General features: G+C 36.8%; 1 protein-coding gene across 4 annotated transcripts in view; it reads left to right on the top strand.

The window, feature by feature from the left end:
• LOC308659138 (F-actin-monooxygenase MICAL2-like) overlaps positions 1–17,918 on the top strand; it is an 86,401-nt gene extending 68,483 nt beyond the window's left edge. Inside the window, exons 17-26 of one of the 4 annotated variants that reach the window (XM_081312560.1) lie at positions 2,034–2,144; positions 2,913–3,173; positions 4,123–4,224; positions 4,550–4,675; positions 6,927–7,028; positions 9,593–9,779; positions 10,463–10,539; positions 11,488–11,587; positions 15,815–15,867; positions 17,705–17,918. In XM_081312560.1, coding sequence (XP_081168686.1) covers positions 2,034–2,144; positions 2,913–3,173; positions 4,123–4,224; positions 4,550–4,675; positions 6,927–7,028; positions 9,593–9,779; positions 10,463–10,539; positions 11,488–11,587; positions 15,815–15,855 — 1,107 coding nt within the window. In that variant the 3' untranslated portion in view covers positions 15,856–15,867; positions 17,705–17,918. Of the gene's footprint in view, positions 1–2,033; positions 2,145–2,912; positions 3,174–4,122; positions 4,225–4,549; positions 4,676–6,926; positions 7,029–9,592; positions 9,780–10,462; positions 10,540–11,487; positions 13,812–15,814; positions 15,868–17,704 lie in introns of those variants that run through there. The other 3 variants (XM_081312558.1, XM_081312559.1, XM_081312561.1) reach the window with 3 other exon arrangements.
• Positions 17,919–19,947: the final 2,029 nt, after the last annotated feature.

Below are 19,947 nucleotides of genomic sequence, written 5' to 3'. Positions count from 1 at the left end.
CTATTGCTATTGAACCTGAAATGAAAAATATTCAGAAAAGAGGAGTATTTTTAACTCCTACATATCACCACCTAATTGACAGAGGACGTTCTCAACTGAACCACATGTAAAAGGTGTGAATATGCAATGTCACATTTTCCTATTGCAATGAAGATTGTGAATAAATTGTTTACATTTCTGTCTTTTCCACCTCAAATGCTATTCTCGATAATTGCTCAAAGTTAATTTACAACTGGCTGATTTAAGCCAGTCGCTCACTCTTATCCCTAGGAAGAAGCAAGCAAACTACTTCTAAAATCTTACCAAGAAAACTGCAAACTGTCTCCATACAGTTGCTAGGAGTCAACACTGACTCAGTGTCACCAAAAATAAATAAATACAAATTTCAAAGTTACAATTAAGTTAGGTACTGGTAGAAAGTGATGACCAATTCAAGGTAACTGAGATCATTATTTGTCCTAGTGGACAATCACTTAAATATGAGCCAGCAGTGTGCTGCAGCTGCCAAAAAAGCCAACACAGTGCTAGGCTGCATTAACAGAGGAATAGAATCAAAATCACGTGAAGTATTAATACCACTTTACAATGCCTTGGTAAGGCCACACTTGGAATACTGTATCCAGTTTTGGTCACCACGATGTAAAAAAGATGTCGAGACTCTAGAAAGGGTACCGAGAAGAGCAACAAAGATGATTAGGGGAGTGGAGACTAAAACATATAAGGAACGGCTGCTGGAATTGGATATGTCTAGTTTAATGAAGAGAAGGACGAGGGGGGCCATGATAGCAGTGTTCCAATATCTCAGGGGCTGCCACAGAGAGGAGGGAGTCAAGCTATTCTCCAAAGCACCTGAAAGCAGGACAAGAAGCAACAGATGGAAACTAATCAAGGATAGAAGCAACCTAGAACTAAGGAGAAAGCTCCTGACAGTTAGAACAATTAATCAGTGGAACAACCTGCTTCCAGAAGCTGTGAATGCTCCAACACTGGAAATTTTTAAGAAGAGACTGGACAGCCATTTGTCTGAAATGGTGTAGGGTTTCCTGCCTGAGCAGGGGGTTGGACTAGATGACCTCCAAGGTCACTTCCAACTTAAGTCTTCCTTTTTCTTCAAACTACGTTTTATGTTTCCACACCAATTGAAAAGATCATATATATTCTTGATAATTAACATGCTTGCCTGGTTATTTTACCATGCACAGTAGTCTAGGATAATTTGAAAATTGAACTGGTGAATAGCTATCAGTGATACGCTCAGTTGTGATTGTAGTTTGCTATACAAAAGGAACTAATGAATATTGTGGTTTTTAAAATTCTGAAAAAAATTGTTCAAAAGGAGAAAATGTATTGCTTGCTCCAACAATAAACTGGTTGCATATGGTAGAGAGAAATCATCAGATTTAAAACAGAGTTGGCTTGACTGTAGAGATAGCAATGATATTCCTAAGGGCCATCAGTGTGAAAAATCTGAAGAGGCAGTGCTTATTGTGTGTAGTTTACCAGTATTATCCTCTCTCTTTTTAGAGGTTAAAACTTTTTTAAGTTTGCTGAGTTTAGATACTGTATTTGAATAGCACCTAACTCAGGAGACTCATGCCACAGGTCAGATTTTCCATCTGTTTGGGTGTCCCCTACGAAAAATATTGTTTAAAGCAAAACATTTAATATTACATTGCTTTGAAAACAGATTTGCTTCATTGTGCTTATGTAGACTTTTATTCTATTGGCTTTCTTATTGATGTGAATAGAGGCTTGGGGGAATGGTTTTAATTGGGACCAGTGTAGATAAGAAAGGTTAAACTTCTCCTTCCTAATTGACACTGTATAAATTTTAACGCTAACTACCAATCCAGTTTGTACCAATCTAACATTAGAGGATATTATTAAATTGGTAACTGAATAAACAGAAATTATAATTTCACAAATTTTAAAATGCTACTGCTGGTGGTTCTTCTTTTCTTCTTTACGCTAGCTTTCTGTTCTAATTCTAACATCTTCTTTTTTCGGGCTGTTCTCCACTTTTTTAATTTAAGGAGCCGGTAAAAAGATCAGGCTTGTTTCTTTCTTCTGAATCTCCTATAAATCCTCACTTTGCTAAACCCAAGGAGACAACTGATAATATGCCATCTCCATCAAAGAAACAGGTAGGCATTCTTCAGGGGGGGCGAACTCCCTTGATTGCTGGAGACCATGATTGTTATGATGCTAGCAATAAGCTCATTAATATATTCCAAAACACTAGAAAGTCATTTTAACACAATGTGAAATATACCGAAGAAACAATATAGTACGCAGCAACCATTAACTCCCATCAAAATTCCACACCATTGTTCCCTATCCTGGATGAAGAGCAGAAAAAGCAAAATAATTTAAAGGATCATTTTAGTATACAATTGGACAATGGAAATCTAATTTATAATAATCAGATGTGTGCTGTTTGTGATTATTGAGTAAAAGGAACTTTCGTTCCAAATAAATTATTTGCCTTGTGTTTATGTGATTAAAAAGGGACGCGGTGGCTCAGTGGGTTAGGACGCTGAACTTGTCGATCAGATGGTCGGCAGTTTGGCGGGTCGAATCCCGAGTGCCGCATAACAGAGCGAGCGCCTTGTCCCAGCTTCTGCCAACCTAGCAGTTCGAAAGCACGTAAAAATGCAAGTAGAAAAATAGGGACCACTACGGTGGGAAGGTAACAGCGTTCCGTGCGCCTTTGGCGTCTAGTCATGCCGGCCACATGACCACGGAGATGTCCTCGGACAAGCGCTGGCTCTTCGGCTTTGAAACGGAGATGAGCACCGGCCCCTAGAGTCGGAAACGACTAGCACGCATGTGCGGGGGAACCTTTACCTTTATGTGATTAAGTGCCCGTTTGCCTGGATACATTCTGATTATTTTAGCCAATTTCAATGCAGATACCTTTTGTTGGAAGAGAGGTCACTGGTTTCCTTTGCAGCGTTTCCCAGTCTCAGGCCATAGCTAAGATGGACTGCCCTGTCAGGAAACCCTTGCAGCCTTTGTCTGATGACCAACCACTAGCCAAGCCCTTGAGATGCATAGAACCAAGTCAGCCGAAGTCTAGAGTCTCTGAAACGCTTTCCTCTTCCTGTCCTGCTGCCCTTGCACTTTCTGGTGTGCTTCAGCGCCTTCAGGATGTGGAGGAAAAAATTAATCAGGTGACGTTCTTTCCTCTATTTCCCCCTATTTTTCCCTTTCTGGTTTCTTCCTGTACTACTAAAACACATTCAGTCATATAGGACGGTTCTGAACCATGGAATCCCAGTTGCTCTAACCATGAAACATATTTTTTGTTCCTTTGACAGGATCCCTCATTATTTTATTTTATTTTTCTACATTGCGCTGACATTGCACACACCTTAGATTGGTTAATGAAACTTGGGGAAAAACTGACTAGAAAGTTCCCTTCCTTCTTTTTTTGGGGGGGTGGGGAGAGAACAGTGGTAAGCTATTAAGCTAAATTGCTTATCCAAGTCTCCATTACTTCTTAAGTCCTGCATGGATATTTGTTAATTTTATTTATCGTACAAAGATTTGGCTCCCTTTTTTTAACCAACAGCCTTCAAGATATCTCAAAGCCGGGCTATAGAAACTGGGGATGCAGTCATGATATCTAAGAGATTGTTGTGCAAACACAGTTCATGGAATGTAATCCCTGGAAAAAAGCTTTTTTAACAAAATCACATTACAGTTTTTAAAAGGAAGAGCAGCACAGCTTATCAACTGGTGAGATGCACCAGAAAAAAAAATGCACACTGGGGGGACGTCAGGCACAAAGCTTCCCATAAAGAATCTCTTTAAATGTCCCAGATAACTTCATGTATACACCAGCGTTTCCCAACCTTAGGAACTTGAAGATGTGTGGACTTCAACTCCCAGAATTCCCCAGCCAGCTATAGCTGGCTGGGGAATTCTGGGAGTTGCAGTCCACGCATCTTCAAGTTCCTAAGGTTGGGAAACGCTGGTATACTCAACAGTGCTTTGGATTTCTGTGCCCTCTTTGTTACTGAATCTTCTTTTCTCCAAACTGCTACCCTTTGTTCTATTGTTTCTACTTTTTCTCTCTAACTCAAAAGTTTTCTTCTCTCCTTGCTGTTCCTGCCACAGAAAAAAGCTCAGTCCATAGCCAATAGAGAATTTCATAAAAAGAGCATTAAAGAGAAAGCAGCTCATCTGGCCTCCTTGTTTGGTTGTGTTGACATCCCCAAGGTGAATAAATATGCAGAGAATGCAAAGTTGGTGAGGAACTGTGTTGGTGGTTAAGAGGGCTAGCTCATGGCTAATAACTCTTTGCTTTGTTTCATTAAATGGGATTTTTTAAAAAAAGAAATAAGTGGAAATTTGTTCATGGTCTGCCACAAAGTGATAAGGGCCAATGTCAACATGTCAATGTTTTCCAATATGTTTGTCTTAATTTATGGCTGTAACAGAATGTTCTTTGGTAATTTAATGCACGTTGGCAAGTTCCATAATTTTAACATGCATTTGCAGGTAAATAATTTGGGACCATTTTTCCTCTTTCTGCTTTACACAGAATCCACTTCCTACTAAAGGTCTCTCCCATTCTCAGCTCCCATCTCCCTCTTGTCTGCCATCTCATGATTCAGCTGCTTCCTCTTCATCTATAAACTCTGCTTCCTCTGCTATTCTTTCTGAAAAGGTATTCTTTAACAGGTTTCCTCTCAGCTTCATATTGTCACTAAAATAAAGTGTGTAACATTGGCTTTCACTAACATTGCAGAGAATAGAGTTTTGTGTGTGTGCTATATTTCATTTGAAAAAAGGCTAAAGTAGTGGATAGTAAAGTCTTTTCAAACAGCACCAGAACTTGAATTTGGCTTATCCTGTTTAATAAAGTATTTTAAAATATTGGACTGAAAAAAATGGAAATTATGTAACTTTTCCCTCTGTAAACAGTGGGAGAAGGATGCTGTTCAGATACGTTTGTGCTTATTATCAGGTGAGCTTCAAGGCTACATGGGTTTCCAATTCCTTATTTGCAATCCCCAGAATTTTCTCTGATAGCAGTGGTCAGAAAGTAGCATGGCAATTATGATTTTGAAGTAGCATAAACACAAAAATACTGTGGGAACATATTTTTTTATATAACAAAAATCCCTGGGGGAAAATAATGTCCCAGCCTTAATCATTTCACAGTCCTGTTTTCCTATCTTCATCTCGACAGAATGAAATTACAGAAAGCCATAGTATAGTTTGCTTGTTTGGGGTTTAACGTGATTCATGAACATAGTGCTTTGAAAACATGGTTTAATGCATGTGAGCATATGCATCCCACAGTTCACTTTCAGGAATGCAAAATATAGAAAAGGAATAAGAAATAAGTAATCCAAGAAAGGGAAATTCAGATAAATCTAGTTTACATTGATACCATTTTCAATCTTTGCAAATCAACCTAGTTTCCATAATGTCCAAATCCTGTTTTATATACTAATCTTCTCACAGTGCTTGTTTTGATGAAAAAATGTTCAGCCATTGCTTTCCTAGTCTTCCTTTTACTTTTATCTATTCACTTTTCCTTATGGATCTTCATTAATTCTAATTATTATGTGGATCTTCATTAATTTTCTCTATATAACTAAATTACCTCTAACATTTCTATTGTACTGCTCAGTCAAATCTGCATTCAGACCACTTTCATTCAGAGCCCATTTATTTTTGATCCTATCTCTTTCTGGACCATACAGTTTCTTAAGTAACCCATTCCCACGGTGTTTATAATAGTTTCATGTTTTTCCTGACTTATTCAACTCTCACTTCATGTAACAAAGCAGGCAGAAACACTCTTATACCAACTATTCACTGATGATGGACATAGTGATAGAATAGAATACAACAGAGCTGGAAGGGACCTTGGAGGTCTTCTAGTCCAGCCCCTTGCTCAAGCAGGAGAACCTATTCTGTCTCAGACAGGTGAATGTCTAGTCTCTTCTTAAAAGCTCCAGTGATGGAGCGCCCATGATTTTTGACGGTAAGCTGTTCCACTGGTTGATTTGATAATAACCTGTCTAAATATTTAAAAAACTGAGTAATGTTAATTTGAATATTATTATTATTAATATTATTCAAATTAACATTACTCAGTTTTTTAAATATTTAGATAAACAGCAAGTTATTTAAAATTATGTAGACAAAAATAATTGTCTTTTTGCAAGACAATGCCATTTTTGGCAAGCTTATATCCTTTCTTAATAAAGATTATGTCTATATTGCTTTACCAGTTACCGTTATGACTGATGTCTGGTAAATTAAAGCATTGGTATGAACTGTGTCAGTAGACATAATTTGCTTCAAAGGATACAAAACTGGTGTTGTTAACTTGCCCTTTATTTATAACTCGTGCATTTCTGAAAACATGCTTAAGCATATTCATCAGGAATGCCTCCCTTTACAAGATACTTTTTGCGTTTTTATTTGGTATAAACAAAGGCAAATTATTAAAAGTCTTTATTCCCTTTTTGAGAAGTCAAAAGGAATATGTGTTGATAACTGTAATATTATTACTAATATTATTTTACTATTTTACCTTCATTATTTCAGAAGCAAACTTGCCATTTAACCAGTTGTCCAGAATTGAATGCAGCTCTCACTTAATTCTCTAGCCTTTTGTGTTAAGAAGAGTGTGCTTGAATATATATGCAAGCACACAACTCATCTGTTAAAGATATTCATACAATCTTAGATTTTTTTTAGTAAGGGATAAATGTTTAGGTTTTATGTGGGATTGGCATTCTGTAATTAAGCTCTGTTCTTTTTTTACTTTAGGCTTGTTCATCTTTGCTTCACTGTGTTTCTTTGCTTTGCTTTTCCTTAAATTGTAATTTCGAAGGCAAGATTTCTTCATTTTCCATCTTTTCTCTTTCTTTTCCTCTTTGTGCCTTGTTAAATACTAGATGACAATAGGGAAGGTGTCTCATGGAATAGATGCTGTAGCACAAATCCTTGTTAATCTATACAGGAATGATCACAAGCCATTACCTGCATCTTTGCAATTGGTAAGCCTTAACCCACACATAATTGAGTGCAACTCGTTTTAATGAAGAGTGATTATGTTAATACCATACCTATTACATGTACCCACTACCACGTTGAAATGCAGAATGTAGAGATGGTGCATACTATCACTGATGAGCCTTTATTTGTAGATGCTTTTTAATATTTTTATTCAGTTAATATGCTGAATGATATTCCAATGCAGGGCTTTTGAGCCATATTTATTTGGATTATAAAAATAAAATAAAGGCTGCTATTCAAAATGTAGTGGAGGCAACCCTGTATACTGTATATTTAGAAGATTTTATTAAATAATTCACCTCATTAATTTAGTCTAGCGATTAAGGCAACAGGCTAGAAACCAGGAGACTGTGAATTCTAGTTCTACCTTAGACAGGAAAGCCAGCTGGGTCACTAAGCCAGTCACTCTCTGTCTCGACCCAACCCCTTTTAAAAGGTGGTTGTTAGATAGATAGAAATATTATGTACGTTCAACACCTTGAATTATTTATAAAAATAATAAAGGGAGTGATAAAAAAGATAAATATACATTGGAGTTAGAGTTAATTCAAAAATATTGTTGAACATAAGACATTGTCTTGCAATTAACTCTTTCTCAGACTTTTTGTATTGACTCCTATGGATATTCAATTGCATGAATATTATTTATATGAAGCTATATAGCTAGCTATTCTGTTGAGCCCATTAGAAACAAAGCCTTGTGGCACATTTACTGAGCTAATTTGAGGAGGTGCTGCATTAGAAATTTTGTATCGTCCTTTTCTCCCCATTCTATCATTTTGGAAAGAAGTGAAAAATATAGACCTTTTTTAAGATAACAGTCATTGTAGATGACACTCCACAAACAAATGTAAAGAGCTTCAAATATTTGGGTTGCATCATCTCAAGCGATGGGTCTTTGGATAAAGAAATTGACTCCAAGATCAGCAAGGGCATTCAGGCTCTGGCTGAATGCATACCAGAATCATCAAGCAACACAATGTCTGTATCTCCACAAAGCTGAAAGTCTACAGAAGCTATCATTATTCTTTCTTTCATATATGGATGTGAATCTTGGACTTGGTATTGACAACACATTAATCAGTTGGAGAAATTTCACATTTGTGCCCTCAGCTCCAGCCTTGATATTTGTTGGCAAGACCATGTCTCAAACCTGGAGCTTTTGGATCATGGTGATCCATGAGCATTGACTCCCTAATTTATCAGAGTAGTAGGTGGACAAATCATCAAAATGGATGACCACTGAATGCCTTGTCATTTGTTCTATAGCAAATTGGAGACTGAAAAGAAACCTTGAGGTCATTCATTCCAGCACAACAAAGATGCTGTGAAGGCAACCTTACGTTGCTGTGTTGTTCAAGAGAATTAGAAAATGCAACTGAGGACAGAAACCGCACCCAAAATGAATATTTAAAAAACTTTTACCATACTAACTTACTAAAGCCATCTAACATCATGAACAAGCATCATAAACATTAAACCAGTAAGTAGCTGAAAATGCATAATAGATGGCACCAGTAATTAAAATTTGCTAGCAAATTACTGTGGAGAGGACGTGGGAACATAAAAGTATGTTTTAAGATTTCTCTTCACAGCATATCAAAGAGGCTGATTAGCCTGCTGGTAGGAGCTAATTCCAGAGTTTTCGGCTCTTCTACTGCCTAGCTGTAGGTAGCTTCGCATGGGCGTTCACAGCACATATCACGGAAAGCCTGCTCCACCGTTTAGCCATAAGAGCTACTGAAATACTATTCCTTCTATTTGGTAACAGTCTAAACACAGCCCAATAAATACATGGTTTGCTATGACACAATGGGTAGTTCTCGATTTACAACTACAATTGAAAATTTCTGCTGTTAAATGAGGAGTTTTGCCCTATTTCTTGCCACAGATATTAAGTGAAACATTGCCATTGTTAAGTTAGTAACACGGTTGTTAAGTGCATCTGGCTTTGCTTGTCAGAAGATTGCAAAAAGTCATCACGTGACCCCAGAACACTGAAACCATCATAAATATAAACAATTGCCAGGTGTCCAAATTTTGATCACGTGACCATGGGGATGCTGCAATAGTCATAAGTGTGAAAAATGGTCATAAGCAGGGCTTTTTTTCTCATAGAATGCTCAGAACGGAGTTCCGGCACCTTTTTTGGATGGAACCTTGTAGGGTAGGCAAGGCGGGTTGTATGACATGTGTGAGTTCCGGGACCTTTTTCTTTTACAAAAAAAGCACTGGTCATAAGTCACTTTTTTCAGTACCCTTCTAATTTTAAATGGTCACTAAACAAATGGTTGTAAGTTGAGGACTACCTGTATACTATTTAAGTATACAGTATATTGCCAGGATGCAGAATGTGGCTAACAGGCAAGAAAATGCAAAATGGCATAAAACAGTTCTGACTAAAAAAAATATGTAAGTAACAATATCCTGCTGTTGATTAAACTCTTAGTTTTCCTTTTTAAAGAACTTTTTTGTGGTGAAATTAATGAAACAGTTATACAAACGTTATTCAGATATTACCAATATATTTAAATTTTTTCAACAGGGATCTTTGAAAAGAGAATTTCCTCAGACAATAGGTGGGAGTGATATCTGCTATTTTTGTAAAAGAAGAGTTTATATCATGGAACGATTAAGCGCGGAAGGCCACTTCTTCCACCGGGAATGCTTCAAATGTGTCATATGTGCAACCACTCTCCGCCTAACAACATATACCTTTGATGCAGAAGAAGGTAATGCAGATCTAAAATAAACTATTTAAAAATATGTATCAATAAAGGAGAATATTTGTAGCTCAGGGTTGAAATGAAGGGTCCTTGATGCTCTCTGAGGTTGGTTGTTTTCTTGCAGACATTTCAATACTTAAATTATGTAACATCATCAGTGTTCGTCGCATTGATAGTAGGACGATATAATTGGATAGTAGGATTAGCACTGATGGTGCCGTCTAGTTTAGGTAATGAAACATCTTCAAGTAAACAACCAAGCTCAGAGAGCATCAAGGACCCCTCAGAAATATTTGGGTATTGATGCAAGTACGATGTACACTAACCATATTTTGATTGTATGTGTCTACTGTTCATAGTTAAGATTAAACTAAATGGTAAAGGGTGGGCTATATGAAACCAAACAACATTATCAACAGCAAAAATACCACATGTGGGATTTTAGCCTCTTTGCCAAGGCTTTAGTATCCTAAGGTAAGACCATTCAAGTTGGTAGAATAAGAAAATAAATGTTCCTCATGTAAAGGACTTTTATTTAATGAAAGCACTGCTTTCCAAAAGGTTTTAGACAAAAGTCACTTAAAGTAACTTAAATTTGAAGGTTTACCCTCTTTACATTCCCCCATTCCATCTGTCAGGTCTACATGGGGGAAGAGACAAAACCTAAAGGCATTCCTTTTATTTTTCAGGTAATTTTTACTGCAAGCTTCATTTTGCACAATGTAAAACAAAGAATATGCAGAGAAAGAAGAGAGCGGAAATAAAGGTATATGTATATATATATATAAATATATTTCTACCAGAGTATGACAGAGTAGCAAGATTATAAAGAGACAAATTCCAGCTCATTCGAAGCGGTACATAAAAGGGAAACGGTTCTCATCAAGTTACTCTAGCAGAGACTCCTTTGCACTTGAACTGCATGGGAGTGATCACTGGATATCCAAAATGTTGTCTCTCTTAGCAGAATTGAACTGATACATTCAGAGACATTTTCGCTCATTCTAGTTTTAAAACATTTATATCAAAGTATGTATTTGTGCCACATGCAGAAGAGGAGGAGCTGAAACATGTAAGAATTGCAAATGATTGTTCTTTGGACTTCAAAGCACCAATGAGATTTTTGATGGTTCATTATTTTAACAAGCCCAACTACATTATTTTCCTAGCCTAGTCATATCAAATACATTCTAATGTCTTTTCAGTTTTGACCGGAAAACATGATATATATGATAAGCAAGAAAATAACCTTAATTGCATGTTTTCCTTCCCTGGGCTGCCATTTTTTCTAGTTATCAAAATGAGAAAGCATTAAATATCCTTTGCATTCTCATTTTCTCTTTCTTGCAGCCTCTCCAAGGCTTTTTATTAGTTTTTTGAAAGGACACACTAGGAAAAAAAAAATAAGACATGACCTTTATGTCTACCTTGATCCTGAAAATTGATACGTGTTTATAACCTGAAGTCAATGGAAAATATTCCCTTGTTTGTTTTGGAGTTAGTTGACCACCAGGGTGACCCTCTTTCTAAGTTGAAGCACTGATACAAAGTAAATTGTATTTTGGAGATTACCCAAAACTCATTGCAAAGAAATATTTTGCAGTCTAGAGAGTCTCTGAATTGTGGCAAGGTACAATTGTAGACAATAAATAAATAATGTTTAATATTTGAAATATTGAAGTTGAGCATCCTGTTAACCTATTTCTGTTTAAAGGAGGAAGCAGGATTTCAGAGGCATCAAGAACCCATGTGTCAAGAAACTAGCTCAGAAAGCGCTTTTGCTACTAGTAGCAGCTCAGAAGACCAGTCGTCAGGTATCCTGGCTTCATTCTTTGGGAAAACTCTATGCTGGCCTCTTAAGGTGACCAGGGATCTGCTTGATCTTCCAAGACGCCTCTCTAACTGGATGCATGGTTTCCTGCACGCAACCAGACTTCATTTCAGGGACAATGCATACAACTATATCTACTTGTATGAACTCCTAAGCTTTAGCATGCCATTCCTTTTTGTGCTTCAGGAGTTACTTGGCCATTTTTATGGGGAAGTGGAGTTGTCCTATGAGGATACGCTTGAATTGGTGAAGAATTTTTTCAAGCTTTAAAATTCTTCTGAATCTTGGTTGTGCCTTTCAGATTTCCAAAACAAACAGCTTTTGGGTTTTGCACAAATATAAATATTTCAGTTCAGTGGGTGCTTTAAATGAGCCCAGAGCTCCATGGTGCAATTGTAAAATCATTCATTTTTTTTATTGGATCATGAATATTAGTGTCCGAATTCATTTCCCAACCATGGAGACCCAATGAAGGATAATTTTATAGATTTTTTTTTTTAAAAAATGTATGGATCTATTTCTAGTTAAAAAAACAGATATTCCTTTATGTTTACATTTTTATATTCTTATTTTAATGACTGTGAAAGGAGAAACTTTCATACATAGGGCAATAGCAAATTTTTACTATGTGGGTTTTTTTTTTGAAAACTGAAGGTGGCACATACTTTTTCTACCTTTTGCTTTATCTATGGGGCTACTGTCTGCATCATTTTTTAAAAAAAATCAAAGGTATACTTAGCCCATAATAATTGTATTGACATCTGTTTGATAAACCTTTTGTGAATACTGGGCATTTTCTATAATATTTATGAACGAATTCAAAGAGTAAATATTAGACATGAATTAATTAAAGTAAACCAAAGTACAGCAATAGTCTATATTTATTTTTTCTCAAATCAAGGGGCAATTTTGTTAATTTATATTAGAGATGACCTTGAGCTGATATGGAAGGTAAGACGTATCTATGTTAGAATACTTTTTCAATCTTTTGAAAGTTGAAAGGATCAGAATAATATAAAAATGGAATAATCTGAAAGAGGGACTGACTTCATAGAGTCTCATAGAAATTAGGTTATGGCTGACAATTATAATATATTAACTTGATATAAAAGCCACATTTGACTGAAAGAGAAAAAGTATAGGGCCTTAAATTTTGCCATATAGAAATTTTACACAGGAGATATCTGTGGATAAATTTGAGATAATTAATAGGATCCTTTTAGTTGGCAGTCTTTTTGGCCTACTTTATTGTTGAAGAATACATACTTGTTCTTGGGAAATAGCTGTAAAAAACAAAATCCCACTATTAGAGGCTTGCACATTCTGTAAAAGGTTCAGATGATCACAGCTGTTGACTCCTGACTTTTGGCTGAGAGAAAAATAGCTCTCCTGGAATATATGACTGGTTCTCTATACCCTTCCTGTGGCTATTCAATTACATTAATATTATTTGTATAATGGAATGTTAACTTGTCATTAAACAGGATAAATACAACTTCATAAAACCCATCACTAAAGATTTAATTTAGAGCTAGCCTGTTAAAAGGATTAACTGGTACATTGGAACCATTCTTAAATATACATGCTGTTCTGTTTTAACCTTTATTCTAATGAATTCTTACTTGGAAAATTGCCCTATTTATTTCATTGGAATGGAGAGATGTAGTATTAAGCACATTACATGACAATAATCTTTAATTAAATGAACAATGATGAAAAGAGGCTTTTCACATTATTATTATTAAAAGAAGATTTATTTTTGCTCTGTTAAAGATTTGCTTACATGTAAGAATATGTGGTGGTCCTACCATAAGTACTCAAATGCTGTGATGTTGTGAACCCACTGAAACAGTAAAGGAATAAAACCAAATGAGTTCTTCCTTGCTATAACAGTAATTGTGCCATCAGGTGAACAGAAAGCCAGAACCCATTGAGAACTCAATTATGTTGCTAGCTTGTCTAGGCACAATGTTGCTTTTAGGTTCCCAAGAAGCATGCCCAGATGTGCATCATCTGACAGATGAGATGTCTGCACCATGGAGCAGGGGACTAGATCTAGGGAAGAACAGGGTGGAAAGGGAAGCTGAATTATCAGAAGCCAGTATGGACTGTGGAAATGCAGTTACTGCTGTACCAATAAACAAGGCTTCTTTTAACAATGGAGAGACTTGATTCTCTATCCCCTATCCCAGGGGTAGGCAACCTTGGCTCAACTCCCAGAATTCCTGAGCCAGTCATGCTGGCTCAGGAATTCTGGGAGTTGAAGTCCATGAGTCATAAAAGAGCCAAGGTTGCCTACCCCTGCCCTATCCCTTGGACCTGAATTCCTTTCCCCCCGATTGCCATACATTTCTTGGTATTCTTCTAGAAGAGAGCAGTCTACCATGTAGACTTCTGGTCACATCTCTTCTGCAGTGATGAGTCCAGCAGAGGTAGGGAAGCTGTAAAGCGTGTTGCCTACTCTCACGTGACTAGTCCTTTGCGACTACTCTGGCCACTCGTCTTGCCATCCAATTGTACTGCCTATGGTTGGGCCACTGACTTGCCCAGGCAGAGGATTTGACAACCCGTTCAGGTTGGTCTTTGATTACAAAGTTGACAAACCAGCAACAAACCATCCCTGAATTTCCTTTCCCCCGATTGCCATGCTTTTTTTTGGTATTCTTCTAGAAGAAAGCAGCCTACCATATAGACTTGTAAAGGCAGGAGGGAAGCAGCAGCCTACGGAGGCACCCCATGGTTCCAGGCTGCTCTCCTGCAAGACCAGCTTCTGGGACTTTCCCGCTCTAATCTCTTCATCTTGCCCACCATGGCTTTGAGCCTGGCTCTGGGCAAGCCTGGCGGTTTCCTCCTAGCTAGTACAGTCATGGCTCCCCACTCCTTACCCCCAGTCTGGCTACCTGAGCATGATCTTCCAGCCTTGCCTTTCTGTTTGACCTTCCTCTGCTCCCCAGCCAGGTTTTCCCAGCTGTCTGTCTATTATTTGTCAACTAAACTTTTCCATATTTCAGGGACTCCCTGGCACATAGTTTCTGCTCATGCAACAGTTTCCAGTGTTCCTTCCCTCCTTACGGCTTTTTCAGAGTTTCCAATTCTCACTTAAGCTGTAAGGGAAGGGAAATTTGATCTAGCAGCATCTTGTGCTGGCTGATGGATACAACTCTCCAGTCCATATCATAAGCTGAACCTGAAAAATGACAGCTCTCTGCTTGTGACCAACTTACTATATCTATATCTGCCACCATTCTTGCAATTCAGCTATTGCATATCTCAAACTCAGGGAATGAAGCATCAGAGTGGCCAATGTACACCCAAAATCTACGAATGATTTTAGGGCAACTTCAGGGTGAAGAAATAACAGAACACAAATATGTTTTGCACTGCTTGCTTCCCTGTATCTTACATTTTTTAAAATGCAAGGTACATACTTTACTAAATTATGTTCATATTTTATTTGCCTGTAGTTTGATTTTTTTAGTTGCACAATCATTAGTTAATAATTACAACTTCAGCTGATTTGTGTATCAAAAATTTACCACAAATGAAACTCTTCAAGCACTTCCGCTATTATCTAATAGTTTGAATGCAATGCACAGAAAAGGAAATGGTCCATTTACACTGTTTGAAGCCACTGATAATCATTATACAGTACAATTTTGTCTATCCAGTTGTTTATCTCACTCTAAGGGGGAATATTTCTGAACCATTTTCCAAGGTGTGTTGGATCACTGTAAAAAGGCCAGAAATTTCTTTCGAATTCTGGCCAGTCACATGCACACAAATAACCATGTTCTATTTGGTTACAGTATTTTGTTACTTATCATTTGCACATTCAATGAAGGTTTCTTTGGAAAGCTTTAGAGGGGTCTTTGGGGTTAAAAAATGAAGATGTGACCAACATATTGTACATGTAAGTCCAAATTCAGTCTCAAATAAATGCAGAATCATTTATTTTGGCTTAGTCATATTTGAAGTTGATTGTTTGAAGTCAGTTGCTATTTCAAAGAGTCTTTGATAACTACTATTATTTGATACTTGAAATTTAATAAATGCAGTTATTTAATATTTTTGGTTGATGAGAAAGAAGAGTTACTGTTCATTTGTTCTACCTTACAGTATCGGTGCAATGTATCTAGTGCTATGTAATCAAAGATTTGCAGTTAGCTTGTTCTGACTACTTTCTTTTTCCAATATTTTACGTTGTCTTTAGTTCATTTCAACATTCCAGTGCTACAGCCCCTCACTGGCTGAACCATTTCTGGTGTAAGATTATTATTCTCTATGCTTCTTTTTCTCCGTGTTGCAATGAATCCCTAATACTCCCTACTAGTGTTTAAACGTACTAGTGTGTGTGTGTGTGTGTGTGTGTGTGTGTGTGTTCTAAATACACAATAAGAATCTGCATGATTACTTTCCCTGCTTTGTAACTGACAGTCCAAGTGCTTCTTTCCAAGTGCTCCTTCTCTGCCTTGTAGCTCTTATCTTTCTGCATGCATTCCAAACTTTTAAAAAAGAAATTATTTAAATTAAATCATAAGGCATTTCTATGGGTTTTTTATTCCTTCTTTGCATCTCCTTAAACTTTAGCTCTTGGTCTAATAAATATTAGGAAAAATTGATTAGGGAAATGGCCTTTTAGTTTTACAAATCACTTTAATAATAACTGTATAGAAATCATTCTTAAAACATGAATCCCTGAGGGTTTCTAACATTCATTTGGTACAATACAAAGATTTAAGTAAAGTCTGGAAACTGAAAGATGCAGCTTTCATTCCTTAAGGAATTTTAATGCATTTATCTCAAATGCAGATTCATATTGCTGTGATATCAGCATAATACATATATTTTATGAGCTTCTGCTTACAAATATAAAGGCCTAGAGTAGGGGTTCCCAACCCCTGGTCCGTGGACCACTACCGGGCCACGGCATGCCAGCAACCGATCTGCACAAACAAAGCCCCATCCGCAGGATGCAGGCAGCACACAAAACCACGCCCCCTCCGGTCCGCAGAAAAACCTCTCTCCACAGAACCAGTCCCTTGTGTCCAAAAGGTTGGGGACCTCTGGCCTAGAGGACAGAACAGCCCTCTTCCCATGTATCCCTCTCCCAATTCTGTTTCATCATCATTTTTTCCCTAAGAATTGAGAAAGCTATTATGAAACCTATCTTAAGCACTCAAGTGCTTAAAGTGATATATTACTTTACTTTTTCCAAAATGGTCTCTCAGAACTCTGAAATAGAAAGACATTCTATGAGGAATCATTACCATTCCTATCCTGAGGAGAAAGTATTCACAAGAGAAAGATGCTTGTTTTCCCTCTAGGAGACAAGGCTATTTTCATTAAAAAAGGAAGAATTCTATCCTTTCCTAGTGGGTTTTCTTGTTTACAGTTGGCTTTTTTCTATCCTTCTGCCAGCCTTATTAAGACTGAAAGGATAGAACAGACCTGGATAATACACCAGGTTTATTTATTGGTAGAGTTGAAAGTAGAAATAAGGATTTCTCTGCTTGTTCAGGAGGAGAATAATTCTAAATATTCTGGAATTGGAAGGAATCCGTCTGATTTTGTAATTCAGAAAAGTAATGGATAATACAAAGAAGCTAGGGAAAAAAGCACTGCAGATGATTTAGTTGATACTTTCTGAATAGAGAATCCCAAACTCAGTCATATACTATTAAAATTCTTACTCATCCAACTATGTTTCCTGTTCCTATTTCCAAAGTAACAAACTGATTTTAGTCTCTCAAGTATGCTAAACAAAATCCATTTTTTCTTGGCTTTAGAAATTTTAGAAATTTATACCACTCTTCCCACTTACTTTGATGCTGAAGAACAATATTCAGCTTGGAGTTTGTTTAAAATGTTCAATTTTGCTGGTTTTTAATGGTCAGTATCTACTTAATGTTTTGTAACGAATACCCAAAGCTTAGCACATGCAGAACCCATAAACTCCCAAAGGAAAGATTAGGAAAGGGTGCAGGTGTCCTAACAGAATGGTATCTTTTTTACTTGATTAACAAAAATTCTCTGCATGTTTGGGGTACGGGGGGACATCTGAATGAAATTTTTCTCTCTACTTTACTTATTTCTATTGCAGATCTACTCATCTCTTTAACAGTACCAGTGGGGATTCTCTTCCTCTACTCCTTGTCACTTAAAGTGTTTCTGGAACTTAATTAAGCATTTTTGTTAAGAGTGTTCTTTTTTAAAAAAATGTATATAAAAATTTCACATGGAAATTTGTATTTTGCACAGATTTAATGTTTAACTTTCTAAATTGGCTGTTAAGAAATAAATTCAGTTCTCCTAAATACTGTTGCATCTTTTCTTCCTTTTTAACAAACTGCGTTGAATACACACAGTTTCACCAGTGGTGGGATTCAAATATGTGAACAACCAGTTCTCTGTGTGGATGCCGGTTCTGAAAGTCCATTCTGGGCCTGAGCAACAAAAAATTAGCTACCGGTTCTGCTGAAGTGGTGCAAACTGGCTGAATCCCACCACTGAGTTTCACCTTTACTGCTTTTCTGGTTTTGGTACAATGCTTCTTAAGCACTCCGTATGGGCTTTCCTATGTTCCTGAAAGACATTTTAAATGTTGCCAAATGACTGCAAAATATGTGCTATAAAAATTTTGCAACCACTAGATGACAGCAAGAGGCCACTGAATCCTGCCATCTGGTGGGTGCCCTGATATTTTCAAACCTCATTGCTATATGAGTAGTAACATTTTACAATGTTGTGCTCAATCCTATATATGGCACTTCCTTCCTATCTGGAAATGGAAGCCTTTAGTGCTAATGTAGAATATATTCTGACAAATGATTACTTTTTGCAGATTCTCATCTGAATTTTGAGAAATTGTGGCTTTGGTAACATTTCTATCTCTTCACTTTCAGTAAATGATTTTTTCCCCTTTATTCAAAGTAAATATTTTTTTAAAAAAAGTAATGAAAGCTTCAGACTGCCATTTTTAGCTATGAGAGAATTTGATAAACTTTAATTGCAGCTATTTGTGCTAATAAAGTTTTTACTGTGATTAAAGTTTTTACTGTGTTTAAGCGGCAGGAAATGTGTTTGGGAAACTAAGGCTCAAAGGGCTCAAATTCTCATGATCAGTTAAGCAAATGACCAACAATTCAGAAATCTAGTCTTCTGACTGTGGAACTAAAACAAAGGAGAACTTGGATATCAGGTTTTCATAATTTTAGTCAACATGATGCTAAACTTACTTCTGAATTGCAAGCTTGTAGCACAAACATAACAGTCCTTTCTTGCCAGAAAGAAGTGCTGAGATATTGTTCAGATACTGACCAATAATTGAGTGACTCATTTTCACATCAGCTAACAAAGTAAAAGAAATTACACTAAGAGTGTCTTATCTTCCCAATTTTTATTTTGAGGAGCAAAATGGGTGACCAGAGGATTCCTTTGTCTACAAAACGGTAATGTAGAGGAAAATTAAACATTAAGCTTACAGGAGCTGCTCGTCCCTTTAAATAAGTTCAACTCAGTCACTTGTTCACTGCAGGGGAGGAAGTGAACCTACCATCTCTTGCCCTGCACTTATTGGCTTACTAAAGTACTTAATGCAGTACCTATACAACAGTATTCATTAGAGCTCCAGTTTCATACTTGCTCAGAGCCTTCCTTGTTTGTTCAAACCTATCGATAGCCTCCATTCCCAGGTCCCTATGCAGGACTACAAAGCTTTGCTAGGTGCAGTGTCAACCCTTTTATTTGAATAAGCCGTGCAAGGGCAATACATGGTGGTTAAACATCTGGAGAGCTTTAACTTTTTTATGCAATCAATTTTTTCTCAAGACATTCAAAGGTTTTGTCTCTTAGGTATTGTTTTTCCTGACTTAGACCACACTGTAGAGAAAATAATTCCAGTGTATATTGGATTTCTTTCCACAATGACTTTATTCCTCCTTTCCAACCCAACCCTAACATTTCCACCCTAAACCTTTGGTTATATAAACATACAACCATATTTTGCCTTGGATTGTCGGAAGTCACAATTTGGGAAGCATTCTTTTTACTTAAACTGTTAGTATGTTTAATCAGGATACCTGCCATTAGTATAATACTATTAAATGTTTAAAATCCTTATTTATTACTGTATATATGCCCTGCTATTTGGCTTCAAAGAGTTGGAAAGGTAATCTTAATAGTTTATCATGAAACATTAAAAAAACCACTTCTTGACGTAAAGTAATAACTGCTTGCTATATTTGATTTGATAAAAGTAATTCTAACAAGCACTTTCTATTACATTTGTATTCTGCAGGTCCGTATTTATTCTTTGAAAACCATACAATGTTGTTCGCTTTCCCT

This window comes from Vipera berus (genome assembly GCF_964194415.1).
Source record: "Vipera berus genome assembly, chromosome: 1".
NCBI lineage: Eukaryota > Metazoa > Chordata > Lepidosauria > Squamata > Viperidae > Vipera > Vipera berus.
The sequence above is the reverse complement of the archived record's forward strand: the minus strand, read 5'-3'. Positions and strand labels throughout refer to the sequence as shown.